The sequence below is a fragment of the Lissotriton helveticus genome, chromosome 12 (genome assembly GCF_964261635.1).
Source record: "Lissotriton helveticus chromosome 12, aLisHel1.1, whole genome shotgun sequence".
NCBI lineage: Eukaryota > Metazoa > Chordata > Amphibia > Caudata > Salamandridae > Lissotriton > Lissotriton helveticus.
Window position 1 is genome coordinate 18,647,059 of NC_136073.1, and position 24,689 is coordinate 18,671,747.

Sequence of the window (24,689 nt, forward strand, 5' to 3'; positions counted from 1 at the left end):
TGCTCTAGGACCGCTCTGCAGGCTGGAGCACTTTCAGGGACATCCTTTCCTGGGTCAGAAGACTAAACCTTTAGTCTGAGATGGTAATGTGGTTGGTCACCGGCTGGTGCTCATGACACAAGCTGTAGATAACAGCCAAACAGCCAAGTGATGTGGCAGGAAGTTCAACTTCCTTCTCAGTGGCATTATTTAGTATCGATGATGGGAAAGTAAAAAACATTATAGAGGAACCTCAGTACCATTTGTTCAACAAACCCTATGGAAGACCCAATCAATTTTTTCCTGCATCACTGACAGAATCATCCCTTTCTGACCGGAATATTACTTCAAAACATTCCTGTGTCGAGCCTACCAATATTTGTATCAAGACGGAACTGATACATTGGCCCTTAATAACTAATCTAACCAGCTGTAAAAGCATGAACAGAGGCTACAAGGACCACATCCGGAGAGCATCTACTCCATGGTGTAAATCAGGACGTGGCCATCTGTGAGCGACAAGTTCACTCAGACAGTCTCTCACAGTCAGAACCATGTACAACAGACTCAAGATGGAAAAGTGAAGGACCCACTAAAATCTGAAGAGGAGAAAAGCGAAGGAGGAAACTCGATGATTCCTCCCAGAAAAAGATGTTGAGAAGAAAATGGAACTGAAGGAAAGCGAAGCGGGAGTGGAGGTAAAAGGCAGAAGAGAGAAGTAGGGCAGAATGAAAACTAGGGTGAAGGAAGTGTAAGAGGAAGACAGGAATATAGTTGTAGAAACCAATGATTAAGGAGAAGAGATGGGAAAGAAGCACAGAAAGGGGGCGGTGCATGGAAACCATTGTACACGAGGCAGGTCTGGACCAAAGACAGGCGAGGAGGGGGACATGCTGGGCCGCCCAATGTTTCTCACCCTGGATGTGCTTGCCTTTCAGTACCTGGAGCTGAGGTTCAGCAGAGCTGTCCGTCTCTTTGGAACCATCCAGTATGTGTTAGCAACGGTAAGAGCTATCTACAATATTGTGTACAAATGCTGCAAGTGTGGCCATGCGCCTTTGTGTATGCGTTTGTCTGCATTAACAGCGGATACGCCATGTTTTCCCTCATACAGGTGCTGTACACTGGAATCGTCATCTATGCACCCGCTTCAATCATCAGTCAAGGTCAGTCGCAACTTGTTATTATCCAATAAGAAACAGGGATCTAAGGATTTCTCTTCTTTGCACTGTGTATCTTGCCAACTTTGTGGCATCCCTTTGAAGTTATATGGATGTTGCACAGACTGAGTTGTGTGCATCAGCTTTTCATGGGCAGTTTACACAGGAGCAGAGACCACTCTGCTCCTCGGTAAACTGGCCATGATGGGTGATAATTCCAAACAGGAAGATCCAAAGTAGGAGAGTATAACAACAGGGAGACGTGTATCTTATTTCTCCATTGAATTGATTTCTGGCGCTCTACGGCAAATGTAATTATTATTGCAATTTAGTTAATTACTCTGTCAATCAAGCAGCCTCCTTCAAAGCCCCTTCTGACTCGACTCCTACACGAGCACCTTTAAACGTGCTAATATAGTTAGACTTTTATAACTTAAAGAAACACAAAGTAAGATAAATGATTTTATTGTTTTGTAACATATATTTTATGGAATCTTCTATCTTACTGCGCCTATACTGCCTTTGCTGCCTTTACTGTCTTTATTGCCTTTACTGCCTTTATTGACTTCATTACCTTTACAGTCTTTGCTGCCTTTACTGTCTTTACTGCCTGTTTTGCCTTTACTGCCTTTACTGTCTTTACTGCCTTTGCTGCATTTGCTTCCTTTTCTGCCTTTACTGCCTTTGGTTCCTTTATTGCCTTTGATGCACTTGTGCCTTTACTGTCTTTGTTTCTTTGCTGCCATTACTGCCTTTGCTGCCTTTACTTACTGCCTTTGTGGCCTTTACTGCATTTGCTGCTTTTACTGCCTTTGATGCCTTTACTGCATTTGCTGAATTTACTACCTTTTCTGCCTTTACTGCCTTTGCTGCCTACTGCCTTTATTGCCTTTGCTTCCTTTACTGCCTTTGTCGCCTTGGCTGCTTTATTGCCCTTACTTCCTTTGCTGCCTTTACTGCTTTTACAGCCTTTACTGCCCTTGCTGCCGTTACTACCTGCTGACTTTATTCCCCTTTGTTGCCTTTACTACCTTTGCTTCCTTTACTGCCTTTGGAGCCTTTACCACCTTTATTACCTTTGCTGCCTTTACTGCCTTTGATGCCTTTATTGCCTTTGCTTTCTTTGCTGCCTTTGATGCCTTTGCTGCCTTTGATGCATGTATTGCCTTTGCTGCCTTTACTACCTTTACTGCCTTTACTGCGTTTATTGCCTTTATTGCCTTTGATGCTTTTATTGCCTTTACTGCCTTTATTGCCTTTGATGCCTTTACTGTCTTTATTGCCTTTGATGCCTTTGCTTCCTAGTCTGCCTTTACTGCCTTTGCTGCCTTTACTGCCATTGCTTCCTGTTCTGCCTTTACTGCCTTAATTGCCTTTGCTGCCTTTACTGCCATTGCTTCCTGTTCTGCCTTTACTGCCTTTGATGCATGTTTTGCCTTTGCTTTCTTTGCTGCCTTTGATGCCTTTATTGCCTTTGCTGACTTTATTGCCTTTGCTGCCTTTACTACCTTTATTGCCTTTATTGCCTTTTTTGTCTTTGCTGCCTTTACTGCCTTTGATGCGTTTATTGACTTTGCTGCCTTTATTGCCTTTGCTGCCTTTGCTGCCTTTGCTTCCTGTTCTGCCTTTACTGCCTTTGCTTTCTGTACTGCCTTTACTGCCTTTATCTCTGCTGCCTTTACCTCGTTTGCTGCCTGCTACCTTAGCTGCCTGCTGCCTTCACTGATGTTGCTGCCTTTGTTGCTGTTGCTGCCTTTACTGCCTGCTTTCTTGACTGCATTTGCTGTCTTTGTGACCGTGCTTCCTTTGCTGCCTTTGTTGCCTTTGCTGCCTTTATTGCCTTTGCCGCCTGCTGCCTCTGCTGCATTTACTGCCTTTGCTGCCTTTGGTGCCTTTGCTGCATTTTGCTGCCTTTGCTGCCTTTACTGCCTTTGCTGTCTTTGCTGCCTTTGTTGTCTTTGGTGTCTTTACTGCCTTTGTTGTCTTTGGTGCCTTTACTGTTGTTAATGCCTTTGTTGTCTTTGGTGCCTTATCTGCATGCTGTCCTAACTGCCTTCAGCCTTTGCTGCCTTTACTCCCTCTGCTGCCTTAACTGCCTGCTGCCTTTACTTCCTACTGAGTTTGCTGCCTGCTGCATTTGCTGCTTGTGCATCATTTGATGCCTTCACAGCCGTTGGTGCCTTTACTGTCTGCTGCTTTTACTGCCTAACTGCATTTACTACCTTTGTGGCCTTTACTTCCATTACTGCCTTTACTTCCATTACTGCCTTTACCACCTTTGCTGCCTTTACTTACTGCCTTTGCTGCCTTTACTGCCTTTGCTGACTTTACTGTCCTTAATGATTTGTTCACTGCAAACATCTGATGAGCTCCAATACTAAGAGACACCTGGGGTCTATGTTTTCAAGTGTGAGACTTGTGAAAGTGCCACACAAATACGAATTAAAATGGCGTGGTTGGCAAGGGAGTTCGTGATACCAACTCAAAAAACAAAAATACCTCTGCTATTTTAGGAGTTTGCCATTAACTCATAAAAACAGAAAGGAATGCTGGGTAAGGTCAAAAGCTGCACCCAGGGCGCAGCCTGCAAAGGGACCACACGCCTCCTAAACCAGTCTACAGTCTGACACTACACTTAAACACTAAGGGGCTCATTATGATAGTGATGAATCCGCCACCAGCAGCCTGTCGGTGGTGGATTCACCGCCAAATTGCAGCCATTCTCCGCCTGCCATATTATGATGGCAGGAGGTTTGCTGGCAGGCGGGAATTCCGTCAGCCACGGGTCAGCCACAGGCAATCGGAACGATTGCCTGGCGTACCCGGAAAGCATTTCCACAATGGTGGCGGTGCCTAGCAGGCACCGTCTGCCATATTAGTCATCTCTCATGACATTAGTCATCTTTAATGACACAGCTGGCGTCATCTCCGCCAGCGGTGGATGGCGGTTCAACCGCTATTCACAGGCTGGTGAAGATTGACTTTGGGGGCCCGCTGCGGTCCACCCTTGTATTGAGGGAGGTGTGGGTGCACTGGGGGGTACCCATGGTACCCCCTCTACATTTCCATGCACTAAGTGGCAGGCACCGCAGGGGGCCTGCAACGTAGTGCAGGGAAATACAAGACCTTCACGTTTAGCCTGCCGCACCCGCCGCAATGGTAAACTTGCCCAATGCAATCACCACCGTGGCAGTCGCATTGCAATTGCATGGTCGGGACCGCCCCCATATAGGCGGGCGGTCCCCATTCCCATGACGATGGTGGACGGACTCAAGTCAGTCCGCCATCGTAAAATGAGCCCCTAAGTGTCTTCCAACCCATGTGAATACGGTTAAGATAAGCTCTTCGCTATGCCTAGAATGTCCAATGTGTAGCAAAGGACAATGCTTAACTGCTAGTCATAAAGTGCAGTAAGACCTGCACATCTGCAGGCATGATCAGCAGTGATATGCAGCTTCCATGTATCCAAAATGGCAGTACACAACTTCCTCTTAGCTGTAATAACAATGCATCATTGCCTGTCTGTTGCAGAATACAATAACATCATGCCCTGCCTTTTTTTAGTGAAAATGCTTCACATTTAAATATCTGCAATGGCAATGCATGACTACGTGTGGATTCTGCAGTGAATGACCTTACTTCCTGTCTTCTGCCCAAACACATTACCCCACTTCCTGCCTAACCTCAAACAGCTTTACCTCACTTCCTGTATTAACTGCAATGGCACTGGAACACATTTGCTGTTCTGCTTCTTTTTTAGGCGAACAGAAAAAGCTCCACTTCCTGTGCCTTCTGTTCGGTCCCTGCATCACTTCCTGCTTCTTGAAATGACATTGCCTCACTCACAGTCTGATCTGCACTGACAATTATGATTTTCTACCAGAAGATAACTAGTGCTTCACATCATGCCTGATAGTCAGAGCTTACATCTTACCTTTTGACGCATCTACTGTGAAATCACATACCTGTGCCCCCCCTCCCAAATCCCAATATATCAACCCATTTTGCAATAGACACAGATTGGGTAAAATCCTTTGATACGTCAGGCCTTTCTGTCTTATATGTGATATAAGCTGAACTCTGCCTGTCAAGGGCTGCCGCCATATGTCCTCTGCACTAGTCTGTAATGCGGAGATGTTTTAAGGCATGGGCAAGATTGAAAATCCCCAGCCCCCAATCTCCTCCCAAGTTCCAACTTTCCATTTGATCCTGGTCTCTACAAATTCTCTTTCACAATCTCTCTCCCCCTCTCTCTGTCTGCCTTTACCTCTCTCTCTCTCTCTACCCAGTGTTACCTTAAGGGTTTTTGGGGTACTGGACACAAAGTCAACTGTTATTGTGTTGCCCTGTTTCTGGAATTTCAACATATATTTAGTTTTGCCTGCGATCAAGTGGACTTGAAATAGGTAATACAATTCAAATTGTACTGAATAGCGATATCCAAAATATGGCTAGGCCGGGGCCCCCGTAATCCTTAAATTACAATCGCTTTAATGAACTATACAGGGCAAGCGTTGATGCCAAGTACATGGTGTATCTGTGTTTCTGTGCACCAAGGCCAGCGTGTAACTCGCACGTCTGCCCTTGTACAGCAGAGACTCAGTGCAAGTAGCTACAATGTTTTCACCATTCCTTGCATCGAGTCAGAGTCCCAAGTTCCAAATCACATAAGATGTATATTCTTAAACTAGGACGCTGAATCTTTCCTAGCATTGCATGTATGTGGGTTCTGCATCTTGTGCATTGCATGTATGTGCTGACTGTATCTTTTGCATTGCATGTATGTGCTGACTGCATCTTGTGCATTGCATGTATGTGGTGACTGCCTCTTATGCATTGCATGTATGTGGGTTCTGCATCTTGTGCATTGCATGTATGTGCTGACTGCATCTTGTGCATTGCATGTATGTGGTGACTGCCTCTTATGCATTGCATGTATGTGGTGACTGCATCTTTCCTAGCATTGCATGTGTGTTGTTACCACATCTTGTGCATTGCATGTATGTGATGACAGCATCTTGTGCATTGCATGGTTGTGGTGACTGCATCTAGTGCATGTATGTGGTGACTGCACCTTGTGCTTCGCATGTATGTGGTGACTGCATCTTGTGCATTGCATGTATGTAGTGACTGCATCTTATGCATTGCATGTATTTGGTGACTGCACCTTGTGCTTTGCATGTATGTGGTGACTGCATCTTGTGCATTTCAAGCATGTGGTGACTGCATCTTATGCATTGCATGTATGTGCTGTCTGCAACTTGTGCATTGCATGTATGTTGTGATGGCATCTTGTGCATTGCATATATGTGGTGACCGCATCTTGTGCATTGCATGTATGTAGTGACTGCATCTTATGCATTGCATGTATGTGGTGACTGCACCTTGTGCATTGCATGTATGTGGTGACTGTGCATTGCATGTATGTAGTGACTGCATCTTATGCATTGCATGTATGTGGTGACTGCACCTTGTGCTTTGCATGTATGTGGTGACTGCATCTTGTGCATTTCAAGCATGTGGTGACTGCATCTTGTGCATTGCATGTATATCCTGACTGCATCTTGTGCATTGCATATATGTGGTGACTGCATCTTATGCATTGCATGTATGTGCTGTCTGCAACTTGTGCATTGCATGTATGTTGTGACGGCATCTTGTGCATTGCATGTATGTGGTGACCGCATCTTGTGCATTGCTTGTATGTGCTGACTGCAACTTGGGCATTGCATCTATGTTGTGACTGCATCTTATGCATTGCATATATGTGGTGGCTGCATCTTGTGAATTGCTTGTATACGTTGACCACATCTTGTGCATTCATGTATGTGCCGACTGGATCTTGTGCATTGCATGTATGTGGTGACTGCATCTTGTGCATTACTTGCATGTGGTGACTGCATCTTATGAATTGCATGTATGTGGTGACTGGATCTTGTGCATTGCATGTATGTGGTGACTGCATCTTGTGCATTGCATGCTTGTGGTGATTGCATCGTGTGCATTGCATGAATGTGGTGACCACATTTTGTGCATTGCATGTATGTGCCGACTGCATCTTGTGCATTGCATGTATGTGCTGACTGCAACTTGGGCATTGCATGTATGTGGTGATTGCATCTTGTGCATTACATATATGTGGTGATTGTATCTTGTGCATTGCTTGTATGTGCTGATTGCATCTTGTGCATTGCATCTATGTTTTGACTGCATCTTATGCATTGCATATATGTGGTGACTGCATCTTGTGCATTGCATGTATGTGCCAACTGCATCTTGTGCATTGCTTAATATGTGTGTTTCATGACAGTTATTGAATCTGTTAATGTGTTTAAAATTTGCTTTTAGTAACTGGACTCGACATCTGGGCGTCGCTCTTTTCCACTGGTGCCATCTGCACTTTTTACACAACAGTGGTGAGTAGCCTGGAGTCACTTCATTTGGCGCTGATATAGGTGCCCCACAGCTGGTCCAGCACACCGACACCTGCACAGTTTGCACCTCGCCAATACCGCGCAGCTCTTAATCAGGGTCTAAGAATGAAGGGACTTCTCTCCTAGGAAGCAGTGTTTGTGCACTACCTTGATTAAATAGGGGTTGTAGGACACTACAAGGCTGAAAAGACATGCCATATGCGGACTACCCCATGGCCTACATCATCTCTGATCCAAACCTACCCGTCCCCCCATGCCTATGTGATTTCAGGACCCTAAGGTCTATCAAACGTTGATGGGACAGTGGGTGGATGCTGGACTGGCTTGTTCAGTGGAAGTCAGGAAGTGGCCTTCAGGGAAGCTGGTGCTACAGCTCCCAGTTCCATAGGTAGGCGGGACACATGAGACCTGATTTAGAGTTTGGAGGATGGAGTAATGTTCATTGCGGTGATAAGTCACATCCTGCCCCCAAATTTAAAGCTGCCCGCCAGCCCTGTGAACATCTCTTAACATTGGCAGGAATCGCTGTCACAGGTGATGCAAACATTTTTTAATTCTAGCATTTAGGGCACAAACGGAGATCTTTCAGGATGGGAATGATGTAATCAGATTTTTCCAAGTCGTTCATGATGCGAGCAGCTGTGTATAGGAAGGTCCTGAGAATGACGAGATTAGCCTGGGGGAGACGTGCAGGTAGGATCTTGCTGCCATGGTAGTCAGATAGTCCTAGGGTTTGAACCATGGTCCTGAGATCTTCAAGTGGGATGGAGGGTTTGATTTTTCATAAGGAGGTGATGTTGGAAAGATACGGTTTTGGACAGATTTAGTTGAGCTAAAATTCTTTATCACCCATAGGGCGGAATGAAGGCTGTGATCTGGACAGATGTGTTCCAGGTGTTGGTGATGATGTCAGGGTTCTTTGCCATTGTGATCCGGGGTCTCATCCTCGTCGGCGGAGTAGGAACTGCATTGGAAATCACACAGAACAACTCTAGGATAAATTTGGGCGAGTAAGGACTTTTTAAAACCAGTTACTTGGTACTTACTGAGCACAGTGAAGAAGTGCTACAGGACTGTATAGGACTGTTTAGGGTTTGAGGACCCTTGTTAGCAGGGGTGAGCTATACGAAACTATTTTCAGCTTGATGTAAGATGCATTTTTAACTGGATTACCTACTTTATTATACAAAAGTGTGTTCCAAAAAAAGATATACATAAAAAATAATAGCTGCCATGAATGATGATAATCCAAATATGTATGGCCACGGCTGACCTTCAAAGGTTTGGTGGCACCAGAAGGTCACGTTATGGGTACTCTGAAAAATGGCCATTTGGTCATAGATTTGAAACAAAGGGTCCAAGTGACTATGATTTTTCCTCTCACTTACTCTTGTAATACTCCCTGCTTAGTCCTGGATCCCAGAAGTAAGCCAGGGACAAGGCATAAGTGCTATAAGATTAACCGCCTGATTCATCAAGCTAAATTGCACTCGCAAAGGGCAAGATTCTCAAAATCTTGCCTTTTGCGAGTGCAATTTTTGCATTTGGGATTCATCATCCCAAATGCAAAAATCGCTATTTAAGAATTCGCACATTTGCGAAGAATTGAATTTAAGGAATCTCTATTTGAGATTCCTTAAATGCAATTCATGAAGCATTTTAAAATTGCGAAAATGCAATTTTGGGCCGCTATTTACCGAGAGGTCAGACCTCTCGGTAAATAGCAAAAACTTAGAAAAATGCATTTAAATGCATTTTTCTAAGTTGCATGTTAGACACACACATGTCCTTTGGGCATGTGTGTGCGCAACATCTGTTTCAATTTGCATTTAAGGGGTGCTACAGGGTGTCATTTGGACACCCCTGGCACCCTTTAAATCGCTATCTTATTTGCGAGTAGCAAATTGCTAATCGCAAATAAGGAATAACTCCCCATGCATTCCTATGGGCCTGTGGGGGAGTTATTCCTTATTTGCGATTAGCAATTTGCTACTCGCAAATAAGAATTGTGTAGGAATCGCTATTTATTTAGCAATTCCTACATGAATCCCGTTTTGCAAGTCCTTAATAGCGATTCGCTATGAATCGCTATTAGGGGCTCGCAAAACGGCCCGTTGATGAATAAGGCTGTAAGACATTCCTATTCTTAGCAAAATGTTTGTGAATCCGGCCCCTTATGTTCACCGGAATAATTCATACCACAAATGGAAATGCCATTTCCCATATTGCCTCAGTCTGTAAAGATCCTTTGTTGAAACGGTTATTGCATCATAGCACCAACACGCGATGCATCATTGCAATGTAAAGCGCTTGATGTGCTGCCACAGTCAACAAATAACTATTGCCAAGAGGAAATATTGTCACATTATGCTAGAATGTAAAGCACAATTGCACCTTAGCCATGCCAGTATACAGTGGAGAAGTGTGGCTCAATGGTTAGAGCTGCAGACCCTGATGCAGAGGTCTGGTCTGGGACCAGGGTTCAATTCCCGCCTCGGCGGGTCTTGGGCTCAATTTCCTCGAATCTGATAATTCTCGCCTCGGTGCCTATTCTAATCATGATTCCCACTCTGCAACTCTGGGCAAAAGCTTGCTTAACCTCCACAACGGCCCCAACAGCGCTAGGATGCCTGGCTGCACCTTGGGGGTGCCCAGGAGTGGGCACTTCACAGGGAAAGGCCAGGAAGGGTTCCTCAGCGGTATTCGTACAAGCGCCGAGATGCCTGCGGGTAGTCGTGCGCTATACAAGTACCTCTACATTTACATGGTGCCCCTGGCTGTATCCTCGATGGCTCACGTATCAGAGGCATCATGGCCATGTCAGTATTCGCTATTCGCTGTGCCGCTGGTGAAGGGACTGGCCTGTTTTTGCTATGCTAGTGTCCATTGCAACATTGCCAGGCCACTATCCACATGGGCAGACTATGTAATGCACCATCACCATGCCAATGCGCAGTAATGCCATCCACCTGATATTGGTCAGATCCACTGAGGCGGGGGAGCCGGTGACGTGGCTGGGTGAGTGAGGCGGCAGAGCAAGGAGAGGCACTACCTCACAGCTGTCTTCATGTCTGCAGTGACTGCCCATCAAGTGTCGAAAACTGCTCAGCTGTGCCCAGTCCCCAGCATCCGGCACTCATGGGCTCTCGGTTTGTTCCTTTCTTTTGTCTCCACAGCTTCGACCCGGACCCGCGTCGACGCTACACCTTCTGGACATTTGCATTGGGTGGGACTCTGCTGTGGCTGTCCATGTACGGCATCAACCAGGCACAGGTGCAGCGCTACGTGGCATGCAAGACAGAACGGGAGGCAAGGATGTGAGTGAGCAGAGGGATGGCAAAGGTGCCAACCTGAGGAGTTAAACAAACAAATGGTTCTGTTGGGTAGGACAAATTTCTTAGAGAAATGCTAATCTATGCAAATGAAACAACAATGAGAGCTCTCTGATACACATATGCAACTGAGAAATCAATGCTCAAGCCGAAAAAACAAATAATATAGCCTGGTTGTAGAATTCATAAGTATTTATATTTAGAATTCAATTGAGTATTGAGTATTTACTGAATTACTTCATTCAGTGACAAACACAGTTAATACAAAATGCGACCATCTCACATATATACAAATAAGTGACAATTGGTGAATAAAGTGCTCAAGTGCTCAGATATATATACACAAATTAATGCAATTATATATACAGATGATAGATAGGCCAACAATGAATTGATCCACAATGAATCCTGGTGTTTTATAGAGGAATCATGGAGTGTTCTGGACCTAAGGTTAGCGTCGACGTTTCGACCCTAGTGCGCCCCAGTTGGTGGTCGCTGCGGGTCTTTATCAAGACAGGATGCGATCGGTGAATAGTACGGATCAGGAAGAAGATTTGCCTGAAGAGTTGCCACACGTATGCTAGCCAAATCCGTCGTAGAGACGATCAGAAGTGCTTAGTCCAATGCGACTGGGAGTGAAGTGAGGAGGGCAGAAAGTAAGAAGGAATCTGAGCCTGGGTCAGTGAGCTGAAGACGTCCCTCGTCTGGTCTCAGTAGCTCATCCAGACATGGTATTTTTTCAACATCCCGGGACCTGTAGTCTTGACTTTTTAAAGGTGAAATCAAATATAAATGTACCTGAGTTGAAAGACAACCAACATAGCTAGGCGAGCTACTCACACCGTGAGCCCTCTGATTAGGTGACCAGCACAGAAAGAATGCGTCAGTCATCCTAGCACGACAATCAATTGGAACACGTTTCTGCTTTAATTTTCTGCAATTTTAAAACCACTGAACACCCTCTCTCTTGCCCTCTTGAAATCTAGTTTATATAGAAATTGAAGATTATAAAATGTATTTTTCTCATACTGAGGAGGATGACGAAAGAAAGGATTCTGGTTAGAGAGAGGAACTGGATTGGCGAGATGGAATTTACAAGAGGAGGGTTGATCTTATCTGCCTTTGGTCATCTTGATTAAAACAGACTTATCTCAATTCTGAGAAGAAAGATTTACAGGTAGACGAATTTCAGGTACCGGACAAGTGATCTTCTTCGACGTCATCTAACAATCCATTAAACGTGGACTGGTCACTATAATTCTTGTACTCAAGGTTTTAGCATAAGAGGGGCTCCTTTGGCATCTGGAGCCACCAATGATTCAAATAAATCCTGAAGAATTCTGGGACTTGAGCCCTTCACCAGAATTCTGTTCTGATGCTAATAAAAATGTGAAACTTCGTAAATCTTCTAATCTGAATCGAAATTGGAATGGGGAACAAAAAGGTGAGGAGCCTCTTTAACCCCTTCGCTGCGGGGGGTTATTCCCCCACTGTGCTGGGGGGAGGGGGGCGCGTACAGCGCCCCATGCTCATGACGAGCTCGTCATGAGCTACGGCGCTCCGGTGCTCATGACGAGCTGATAATAAATAATAAACGAGCATAACCTCTATCCTCTGCTATATCCTAATTACTTGCTCCACCTCAAAAGGCACAGGTCTCAGAGGGTGAACTCCAGGGAGTTTCCACTCTTATCCTGTCTCTCTTGATAAAGCTCTCCCCAGATTAAAGATAGACCTGACCTTTCTTAAACCAGGACACACCCTTTGTGGATCATTACCATCTTCCCTGGCTAAAGAGAGTCTGACACCAGTGTTACACCAGGGAACACTTTACAAAATGAGATCCTTTTCCTTTTTAAAATGCGCTTTCTTTGCGATATCCCAGCACAATTCTTTAAAACCCCAGGCTCTTCCCAGGTTCGCTTTCTGATAACCATGCTGTCGGAGGTTCATGGGTGTGTGGATCCTACTGCAAGTGCAAGCCCAACTTCTACAAACCACAAAACTCTTTTGGACTCATTAAAGAAGCTATATGCACATAAAAGTCAAACTCACAAGCACAACTAGCGTTGTGAATCAAGCTGGTTGAATTGCCTCCGTTCTTGCGCCCTGAAGTCTAAATGTACAGCTCTTACATAGGACAGATGAAATGTTACTGAATAAAATGTAAAAAATGCATTTAGTTTACCAACTCTCCAAATATATTATGGATTGTGTCTCTTACTGATTGAGGTTTTCATTTCAAGCAATTGCAAGAGGCCAGACTTTGAAAGCTGGCCCATGCATTTATTTATTTATTTATGCATTTTTATATAGCGCGGACTTTACCCGAAGGTGTCAGAGCGCTTCACAATAGGAACAGAACTGATACATGAGAACATTACAAGTGAACAAAATACAAAAGCAAACGTTACATTAAATGAAGCAAAAGTGACAATCGTGAGCCAACAAAATACAAGATGTAGCAAACGGTGCATTACAATAGTGACAATCGTGAACCAACAAAATAAAAGAGGTAGCAAACGGTGTATTACAGTAGGAAAAAGTGACGTGTGCAGGTTACAAAAGCGTAAAACGTAAACATAGAGGTATAATACTGCAATATATGGAGGACACTCAAGCACAAGAACAAACGTTACGAAGGCACTGGTGGCACTTGTGCAGATATCGAAAATAAACAAATGTAAGAGGTAGAAAACAGTGTGTTACTATAGAAAGTGACGGGTGCATGTTACACACGAGTACCAAACACAGGTAGAAAGATAATACTGCACTAAATGGCAGACTCTCAGACCGGTGAACAACCTTTACAACAAAACTTTTACAACGCACTACCATTACAACGCGGTCATTACAACGCAAACCATTACAACGCATTGCGCTGGGGGGCGTTCTAGGATAGGGAATATATTTAATTTACTATCCAACACCTTCCCTACTATCCACGGGGACTGGAGTTGGAATAGTAAATTAAATAAATCACTATCCAGCACCTAAAAGCACTATGCGTTGTAATGGTATACGATGTAAAAACCGCGTTGTAAAGGCAGGCGTTGTAATAGCCTGCGTTGTAACGTCATACATCCTCTCAGACCACAAGAACACACTGGGAAGACACTTCCATAGTTATGTAAAGTAGATTATTTTATAATAGAAGGGCTTCCATGCGCTGGGAGGCTGGAGTGGGTTCCAACAGTGGTCATCTCAGATGAACCCTGCCCCCTCACTCCCATGGCTTTCATGCTAGCTTCAAGCATGCCTACTTGGGCAGTCAGTGGGAACTGCTGAGAGCTTCAAGTTGTGATTGCTGTTCTGCCTTGTGTTTTTGCAGAGCCATCTTGGTCAACCAGTCAGCCCTGTGCCTCATCGTTGGCAGCGCCGTCGTCTGTGGTCTTGTGATGTTTGCCCTGTACAGGAACTGCGATCCGCTGCTCGCTGGATACGTCTCTGAGCCAGACCAGGTACCTAAGTAGGTGGGAAATCACTTTCGTGGGCATTGTCCAGGATATGTGGGCACCCAGGTGCAACAGCAGCGAGCCAACACAAGATAGGGCCCACTGAGGTGAAGAGAGGCGGACGTCAGCTGCAAACTACTGAAATGACAGGGGGACCGAAGCGGAAACTGAGGAAGCTATCAGTGCATGAACGTTGGCACCTGGTCAAAGAGCAGGGCAGATTTAAAAAGTGGACTGTTAGCTGTTGGTGTGAAGGTTACTCATCCTGGAGAACTTTAATGTGTATGTCTAATGCCTTATAGGAACAGAATGGTTTTGGGGCATAAGTAACATCTTAAAAGACACTCGTTTTAGGGGTTAGGGCCACTTTTTCAGGCCAGACACAGGAGGGCCAAATTATGCAGCAGCATTGACTAAATTATGCAGCAAGAAAAGGCAAAGTATGCAGCAGAATGTGGCAGCATTACTTCACTATTTTGTCATTTTACACGTTTATGCTGAGTGGGCAAATGCTTCAGCTCACTCGTACCAGTTTAACACCTAAATACAGCATTCAGTAACTGAAAGGTGAAAAGTTGAAGTTTACATATGACATGCCTCTGTGCTGCAACACGTCTTGTAACATTTTCGGGAACTTGTGATCAGTTTGAGCTGGAAACATTATTTTTTTGGTTAAAATTAGCAAATTAAGCAGCAGAAGATAGAGTAAGTGGTAAGTGTGGGAAATCCTTAATTATGCAGAAAATGCCACTGCAGCAGGATTGCATAATTCAAGTGGAACTGTTTATGGGGAAAGAGTATGCTGCCTCTGGAAAGGGAGTGAAAAATAATCCCCCGGGCAAACTGTTGCGCGAGTACTGGAACATCGTAACCAAACCGAACATAAGCGCATCTGTTCACTTTATGCATGATTATTTTGTGGGTGTGAAATGCATCCTTGAGGACACATTTTGCACTGAAAAATGGCATTAGGGACATCAGGTGATTACATTTGGAACTTTCTGACACTACTGTCCTGTAGCAAATCCGAGAAAATTCCATTTGAACTTTAATTTTAAATGTTATACCTCACACTATGGCCTTTTCTGCTTCCCACTGCTGAACGACTTGCCCTATAAATTCTCACATTTGTCTACAAGTGTTTGATTTTTTTAGCTGTGCCTGTTGAGTGTATAGAGCAACTGAGCTCTTTTTGGAGGAGTAATCAGTAGTCTATAACGTTTTACCTTCAAAGTAACATTTCTGCACTCAGGATATTTTCTATTTCATTTTTACTGAATGCTCTGCGTTCATTTTCTTATTCACCATACCCAGAGCCCTGCTTTCTTTTACTTCTGTTCTTAATCTGTGCAACCGCAAACATCTGGACTAGTTGTCCTGTGATTGGCTGCAGATCTGTCCAACAGGCCTAAGTTCTAACCCTGGCATTTCGTCTCTACCAAACATAGTCATCCTTGCAAGATTCGCTACTACCTGCTTGCGTCTAAGTTCCCTCACTTTCTAATATAACTGAAGCACCTTTTCAGAGCACACATCTACCATATATTATCCGATCAGTGTATGAGCTTGCACGAAGAAAACTTGCTTATACTAACCCTTACATTTTTGTTTCTTTCTTTCCAGTACATGCCTTTCCTGGTCCTGGAGATCTTTGAGCAGTACCCTGGGTTTCCTGGGCTGTTTCTGGCCTGCGCCTACAGCGGCACCCTAAGGTATGCCGTTCATTTACTTCCAAATCACAGTACTTTCAGACCTTCCGGATGGCTCAAAGCATTCCTCATTGTGATGTGACTTTCTCAGTCAGTCAGTCAGTCAAATTTGCTTTATTCGAGGTAAAAACTCATAAAAGCATGATACATCTAAAACCATTAGATCCACAATAACAAGTTTAAAACATATTTACAACCTCAGAAAATTTAAAAGGATAAAGCATTGTGACTTCAATAATATTAAAATTCATCAATAAAACCTCAAAATTCATATGGTTATAGAGCCAATACCAGCCCAAAAAGACAGGGTCAAAACATTCTCTTTAGCTGGTTCGAAGAACAAAGAAGGCCTGGATTAATCTCGTCAAGCCTGCTATCGTGCAAGAGATTTCCTTCTGATAGCCCATACCCAACCCAGAAAAGATGTGACTTTCTACTAAGTGTGGGTTACAAAAATGAACTTAGAAATCATGGCCACCTAGTAGGGGTCAGTGCACCGTAAAAGCACCCTAGCGCCGCTCTGCCTCTGCACTGGTCCCAGATGCCACTGCCAGACAACAGCGAGGGAGTTTGACAAGAGTGCAAGGTAGGGATGACTCTTCCACGGTGTTCTGTCCTCAGTTTTGACTACGATGAGTCTTCTGTAGCCTGTTAAGTAGCCTACTTCTTAGGCTGGTGCCCTGAAATCAGGACTAGAGAATACCTTGGGGCATTGTATCTCAACACAGTCGCAGGAGCTTACCTTGGGAGTTTGTGCCGAGCTGAAGGATGTGGCTTAGAATCATTCACCGAGATAAGAAGAGACCCAATGAAGGGCAATTCCAGAGACTCCTGTGGAGAGAGAAGAGACCAGGACACTGTGGTCAACAATGCCGAAAGTGGCAGAATGGCCAAGTCGTATCAGAGTTTACTGTGTCTAGAAAAAGTTAGAGCGTTGGTGACTGCGAGGCGAGCAGCTTCGGAAATAGGAGGATCATAGAGGGTGGACAACACACTCTAGATGTTTAGAAAAAAAGGAAAAAGAGAAATAAGCCCAAACACCAATGACGACGATTGGTCGAGAGAACGCTGTTTTAGTGTGAGAAAACGAGGAACTGGCTCATACGACCACAGAAAATACCCCCAGATTTAAGGAAAAGGTTAAAGAAAGGCATCAGGAACAGTGGGAAGACGAGTATAGGAAGTAAGAGGTTCTAAGGGAGCAGTCATTGGGATTAGGAGGGCAGATAATATGGAGTGTAATATGCTATTTATTACCTGTGTTGTGAGTATGGAGGGGCATGACTCACAAGAGGTGAAGCCTTGAGTAGGTCATGATGCCCCCCCCCACCCTGCCCCAATATATTACATTCTGCACATCCGCATGTACGGTTTATGCCATTGCATCTTTTCATGTTTATTTTTTTTAATACAGATCTTTTAACAAAATATAAATACATATGAAGCATCCAGCATAAAAAATATATCAGGCGCCTCAACAAATGAGTTTCTTCTAGGGACCTCAGCCTGCACTTCTAAAATCCCTTTTCGTAGTATTTGGTCTGTTTCTTCAGCCAGATATCCACTTCCTAGTCTTAAAGGCAGCCTGAAGCAGGACCCATGGCCGGGGGCTACGTTCCTTCGTTTATAAGATGTCAGATACAAGACTTTTTGTTACATTTTACAATACATTGAATTTACAAGAACAAAAGTGTCGTCAGCCCCATGCACCTGGGGAGTCGCCATCTTGGAACTTCGAAACCTCGTGATGAAACGTCACCAAGAGGAGAGAGAAGGTCCTTTAACCCCTCCCTGTGTCTTCTTCCTCTCTCCAGCACCGCCTCTACCAGCATCAATGCTATGGCGGCTGTGACTGTGGAAGACTTGATCAAACCCAACAGGCCCTCCCTGAGCCAGAAGAAAATCACCCTCATCTCCAAAGGCCTCTGTGAGTATCTTCTGAGGAAGGGGGTGGGGGGGGGGGAAGGGAGTTAAGGGGAGAGTGGGGGAGAGCATGAGAGAAGGAGATGAGGAAGAGAGATACAGAATGAGTGAGCAGAAGCGAGGTGGAGAAAGAAGGAGGGAGGGAGAAAAGGAGTGGGTAAGAGAAGAGAGTAGGTAGAACATTATGATGAGAAAGCAAGAGAAAGAAAAAGAGAGAGAGAGGGAAATGGACATCGAATAAAAGAGAGCGCGCAAGAGAGAGTGAGAGAAAGGGAAAACTGAGAAGCTAGTGTGCAGCCCAGCACTCTATACCTCAAGCCGTGCCCGTGACTACAGCACCCTGAACAATGCACCACTCATTACCAGATCTGTAACTGCAGTCATCTTGTAATCAGGGATCCATGTAAGGATGTCAGTGGAAGTGCTGCTTTTTCTTAGGTGATTCTAACTTCACAAAGCTCGCCAACCCAAGGGCTTTGTCAGTCACTGTGACCGTGTCCACCAGCCAGAGAAGGCAGCTCTCTAGCGCCTACCAAAAACAAGCTTTGGCATAGCCAATAGGCCTCACCTTTGGGACCTTATAAGTGTTTAGCCATGCAACACTTGATGTTGTTCCACCAAGGATGTTGTGTGGGATAACTAAACACTTGTAAGGTCCCAAAGGCGAGACCTATTGGCTATGCCAATGCTTGTTTGATTCTGTATTCTTTAGCGGAACCCTCATGTTCATCTATACATTTCTCTGTATCATTTATATTAAAAAAATCGGTAATAAGTCTTAAAATAAATTTCCAATATAAAACTCAGTTTTTGAGTGATCCCGGTTCTTAGTTGAATTTTACTCTGCTAATTAATGGGTTTAATGTTGGGGAGTCTCTTTCCACTAGATCAATGAGAACAACCGAGCCGGATTACATTAGGTAAAAGACTTTGGTGCATAAAATATTGGGGCTCAGTGAAATATTGAGGTTCGACTCCACACATATTCCTCCATATTACAGAGGAGCATGTTTTCAGTTTTCAGTTGCAGGCTGTCATTTACCATAGTAGGGCGTTATGGTATTTGTACTCTTGGTTTAATACACTCGACCCCAGTGGACTATAACAGATTAACGTAATGATATTTAAAAGGAAGGAAGTCAATACAGTAACCCTAGCTGAGCAACAAGTGTAATTCATAAAAAGTCTTTAAATTGCTTATGCCCCTCTACAGCACCAGAGTTCTCAATGCAAATTAAACTATGTTATAGGTTGAGCTTGATTCTGAAATTACACTCAAATGTTCAGGTTATCTGTTGGGAACTCGGGCAGTAGTAGGGGTGCACATGGTAAGGGAGGACTGTTGTCAGAGCAGTATCGAAGCTTCGAGTTGTTTCAATGCATCCACGCTTCAAGGTCGCTGAATGTTGTGTCAGGCACAATGTGAGAACAGTGGCAATAAAATAGTAGTGGGTTAATTAAGCACATGTCACGTACTGAGAAACTGCCGGTAACAAGCTCCAAACCCAATGAGATGGCTTAGTTGGGTGTCTGCAACAGCAATCTGTGTGTATACTCAATATCACAGATTCCATTCGAACGCCAGTATGATAACTTTAGTGGCTTATTCCGCATGCAGCAGGTTGTGAAATAGATTTTTTTCCCATTTTCTAAAGCTCTAGAGCTTGCTTGGTAGCACAGAAATGTAACTGTGCCCTTCAGAAACGTCATTTATGGTGACACAATTATGAAATGTCACTTCTGGAGTTGTAACAAAGATTGAAAAACATGTGCTTACTAATAAGCTCCCCCTTGGGAGACTTGGAAGTGTTGGTTCCTCTGAACAGTCCCTCACCCAAAGGCTTAAGAGAGGTGAACCCCAAGACCCAACAGAACAGAGAGCCTTCAGTCACAAGACCCTTCTGCCCCCATGCGCCTGTACCATCACTTAATGGCCCCAATCGTTCAAGACAGTTCCCCATCCCAACTCTTTGCACCTCCAGATTATTACCTGTCATATTCGGAGCAGGTGAGAAACATTGTAGGCTCTTGGACTACTTTGTTAAGTGCTGCAGAAAGATTTGCTCATATATCACCAGTCAGTCTCTGGTAAACCTCTCAGACCACGCAAAGGCCCGTTTGCCGGTTTAAAACACAACACGCGTGCGCCGACCACAACATACGCGATGCGCCTGTGCAGAGTCCCACAGTCGCTACAAACCATTGGTCCTGCCAGCAACTTCAGTAGAAACTAAAGAAAAACAAGAATGACGAGGCAAACCGCCCAGGAGCTGCTAGGATTGATGCGAGTACTATCGCCATATTAAAAAGAACCGATGTACCTGAAAAGAGCAAAATTAGTGGAGCAGAGCATGCTAAGGAGAAATACCAAGCCCGTGAGTGTGGTGGTAGATAAACTAAAGTTTATTTAAAGTGGGGGAAGTCTGCCTGCAGAAACTGAGCAAAAAAATACAGATTAGAAAGAAAAAATAATAGAGCGCCCGAGGCCGTGAGTGCGGCGCTAGGTAAACAAAAAATTCTTTAAAGTGGGAGAAGTGTGGATGCAAAAACTGAGCAAAAAATTACAGCTTAGAAAAAAAAAGAGCGCCCGAGGCCGTGAGTGTGGCGGTAGGTAAACTAATTTAAAGTGGGTGAAGTGTGCCTGCAGAAAATAAGAAAATGACGAGCAAAAAAAAACAACCCACAAAGCGTTTCCCTTGCGGGAGCGAGCAGGAGCACCATCTGTTTGAAAGTTAATTACAAACACATGTTGCCAAAGCTCGCTCCCGCAAGGGAATTGCCAAATGTGCATGCGTTGCCATTGAAAGCAATGCAAAGCGTGCATGTTTTTTGTGGGCGAAAAAGCGAATCGATTCCTAAAGGTCTCCTCCTAGCAGCGCATGCGCGCTGCGTAGGCGAGACCTAATGGGATGCCACAGTGTGAGCTATACTCGCCAATAAGCATCACATCTGGGAGAGTTCTTGACTTCGTTACATGCCACGGAGACTCCAGGACCATGCCTGCTCTCTACATATGTGTGTGAATGAAGAAGCAGACCTGCCAACACTCTGTGCCCCCGTGAGTGTGTCGCACAAGTTACTTACCTTCGGTAACAATATATCTGTAAGAAACAGTAGTTAGTATTAGAATCCTTACCTTAGAATATCCCCAGGCGTCAGACTGGATCCGGAAACTTTTGCGTAGCAGTACCCTTGCGCGTAGGTAGGCGTCGTCTGCGGCTCCGCGTCCGTCGTCGGCGTCATTGGCGCCGGGATGACGTCGCCGGAGTACTTAGACGCCGCCCTCGCCCGCTGACGTCAGTTCTTATACACAGCTTTTCCGTGCCAGAAAACGCAGAGCCATGATAAAAACCAACACTGGGGCCATAAAAACTAGGGCCCTGAAAGGGATGTCCTTAACCCTAGAGATCGGTTCGCAGAATGGGGAGGATGGGCGGGGCGGTAAGGAATCTAACACTAACTACTGTTTCTTACCGATATATAGTTACCGAAGGTAAGTAACTTGTGCACCTGAAAGAAACAGGTTAGTATTAGATTCCATACCTTAGAATAGATACCCCAGCAATACCAACCCCGGTGGTGGGTCTGCGAATCAATGATCACACCAGAAAGTCCTGGAGAACGGAACGGCTGAAAAAGCCATCTCTCCAGACTTGGCTGTCCAGGCAGTAGTGCCTCGCAAACGTGTGCAGCGAGGCCCACGTAGCCGCCTGACAGATGTCCTGCAAGGAGACTCCCCGGCCCAGGGCAGTAGTAGCCGCCGTGGCCCGTGTGGAATGGGCACGAAGCCCCACAGGAGGCTCCTTTCAAGCCAAAGAGTAACAAGCCTTGATGCACAAGACAACCCATCGAGAAATGGTTCGTTTTTGCACCGCCCGTCCCTTCTTAGTGCCCACGTAACCAACAAAGAGTTGGTCATCCACCTGGAACTGGCATGTGCGATCCAAATAGAATGACAGCGCACGTTTTGGATCCAGACGGTGGAGCCTCTCTTCCTCTTTCGAGGGATGCGGAGGTGGAAAGAAGGTGGGCAAAGTGATGGACTGCCCGATGTGGAAGGCTGTGACTACCTTGGGCAGGAAAGAGGGTCTTGTCCGCAACACAACTTTGTCTGGATGGACAGAAAGGAAAGGAGGCTTAGAAGAAAGAGCCTGGAGCTCACTCACTGGCAGAGGTAATGGCAACCAGGAATGCAGTCTTAAGAGACAGAAGACGAAGAGGAAAATTGTGAAGTGGCTCGGAAGGAGCGCACATCAGATAGGTTAGAACAAGGTTCAAGTCCCACTGAGACATCACGAAAGGAATAGGAGGGAACATGTGTGTGATGCCTTTCAAGAATCTATTTACAACAGGGGACTTGAAAAGAGAAGGCTGATCAGGAAGCCTCAAGAAGGCAGAAATGGCAGAGAGATAGCCCTTAAGAGTGCCCAGAGCAGAGCCCTGCTGGGTAAGAGAAAGAAGGAAGAGGAGAACCTCAGAAAGGGGGGCAGAGAGTGGATCCACAGCCTTTGCTGTGCACCATGCCACAAATTTGTTTCACCTTCAGGCGTATACCGATTTTGTGGAGGGTTGCCTGGCTGCCAGAATCACATCACAGACTTCAGGAGGCAAGTCAAATAGCCTCAACTGCCGCAGCTCAATCTCCACGCATGGGGGTGGAGGCTGGACAGGTTCGGGTGGAGGACGTCCCCTGCTGCTGCGACAGAAGGTCCTCCTGAAGAGGCAGACGAATCGGGGGATCGACTGACATGCTGAGTAGCTCGGGATACCAGTATCTTCGCGCCCAGTCTGCAGCCACAAGGATGACTTGGGCCCGGTCTCGCCTGATCTTCCTCAGCACTCTGGGCAGTAGTGGTATAGGCGGAAAGGCGTACAAAAGACCGCAGCTTCACTTGCGACGAAAAGCGTCTCCGAGCGAGTGCCGTCTTGGAAATTCCAACGCGCAGAACAAATGACATTGCGCGTTCTCTTTGGTGGCGAATAGATCTAACCAAGGCTCTCCCCACTGCTGAAAGAGGCCTTGCGCCACATCCGAGTTCAGACGCCAGTCGTGATCCATCATGCACCGGTGGCTGAGTTCGTCCGCCCTGGCGTTCAGGGAACCTACCAGGTGTTGAACCACCAGGGTGACGCCCTGGTGTTCTAGCCATGTCCAGAGGCACAGAGCCTCCTGATAAAGGGTCCACGACCTCACCCCGCCCTGTTTGTTGCAGTACCACATGGCGGTGGTGTTGTCCGTGAACACCTGCACTACACTTCCCCGGACAGAGGGGAATGCTTTCAGTGCAAGCCGGATCGCCCGCAGCTCCAGAAGGTTGATGAGGAGCCGGGACTCCGCCAGAGAACAGAGACCTCTGATCTCCCTCTCTCCCATGTGGCCTCCCCATCCCAGGAGGGACACATCCGTCACTACTACGTGGTACGGTTGAGGAAGGGAGAGAGATCTGCCGCTCACCCAATCACGGTTCGTGAGCCACCACTGCAACTGTTTCGCAGTGCCCTCCGAGATCCGGACGTAGTCGGACAGGTTACCCTGATGCTGTGCCCACTGAAACTTCAGGTCCCACTGCAGAGCCCGCATCCGCCACTGGGTGTGATGCACCAGAAGGATGCAGGAGGCCATCAGCCCCAGGAGCTGCAGCGTCAACCTGACCGAGACTCAGGATAAAGGCTGAAAGACCGGAATCAGAGCCTGAATATCCCGAACCCGCTGTTCGGGAGGATAAACCAGAAACTGCGCTGAGTCCAGAACCGCTCCGATGAAGAGGAGCTTCTGGGAGGGGCACAGGTGTGACTTCGCCACGTTGATGGAGAACCCCAGCGAGTGCAGGAGGTCGGCCATAGTCTGGAGGTGGGAGACGACTGTTTGGGGCAAGCCCGCCTTCAACAACCAATCGTCGAGATAGGGGAAGACTGAAACCCCTAATCTGCGCAGATGAGCTGCGACCACCGCCATCACTTTCGTGAACACCCGTGTGGCGCTGGTAAGGCCGAAGGGGAGCACGGTAAACTGAAAGTGCTCGTGGCCTACCGTGAACCGCAGGTAACGCCGGTGGGCCGGCAGGACGGGGATGTGGAAATACGCGTCTTGCAAGTCCAACGCCACCATCCAGTCTTCTGGGTCCTGGGAAGCTAGAACCTGAGCCAAAGTCAGCATCTTGAACTTCTCCTTCCGGAGGAAGCCGTTGACGCTCCTTAGATCCAAGATAGGGCGTAGGCCCCCTTTGCCCTTCTTGGATACCAGAAAGTAGCGGGAATAGCAACCACGTCGTACTTCTGGCCCAGGAACGCCCTCGACGGCCCCCTTGGCCAAGAGGGCCGTAACTTAGAAGGGGGAGGGAGAGAGAGAGAGGGAAAGAGAAAAAGGAAGGAAGGAGACAGGATGGGGAGAGATCAGAGGGTGAAGAGAGAAGGACAGAGACAGAAACAGACTGGATAGAAGTGGAGGGGGAGAGAGAGAGGAAGGAAGGAGACATGATGGGAAGAGATCAGAGGGTGAAGAGAAGGACAGAAACAGAAACAAACTGGATAGAAGGGGAAAGAGAGAGAGAGAATGGGAAAGGAGTGACCTGGCCTGGTTTGTACTTATTTGCTATGGCTGCTTGTGTTCATAGTCCGGCCCTGCGGAAACCCCTGCACAGAGTGGGCTTCCAGGTCGTGTCTGGATCCACTGCAATCCACAGACATCAGCAGAAGA

General features: G+C 46.0%; 1 protein-coding gene across 1 annotated transcript in view; it reads left to right on the top strand.

Moving 5' to 3' along the window:
• Nucleotides 1-24,689, top strand: part of SLC5A5 (solute carrier family 5 member 5) — a 75,966-nt gene that overhangs the window by 2,645 nt on the left and 48,632 nt on the right. The window contains exons 2-9 of the mRNA XM_078669573.1: nt 918-983; nt 1,094-1,145; nt 7,488-7,555; nt 8,429-8,583; nt 10,750-10,890; nt 14,237-14,366; nt 15,984-16,072; nt 17,884-17,996. Coding sequence (XP_078525699.1) covers nt 918-983; nt 1,094-1,145; nt 7,488-7,555; nt 8,429-8,583; nt 10,750-10,890; nt 14,237-14,366; nt 15,984-16,072; nt 17,884-17,996 — 814 coding nt within the window. The remainder of the gene's footprint in view (nt 1-917; nt 984-1,093; nt 1,146-7,487; nt 7,556-8,428; nt 8,584-10,749; nt 10,891-14,236; nt 14,367-15,983; nt 16,073-17,883; nt 17,997-24,689) is intronic.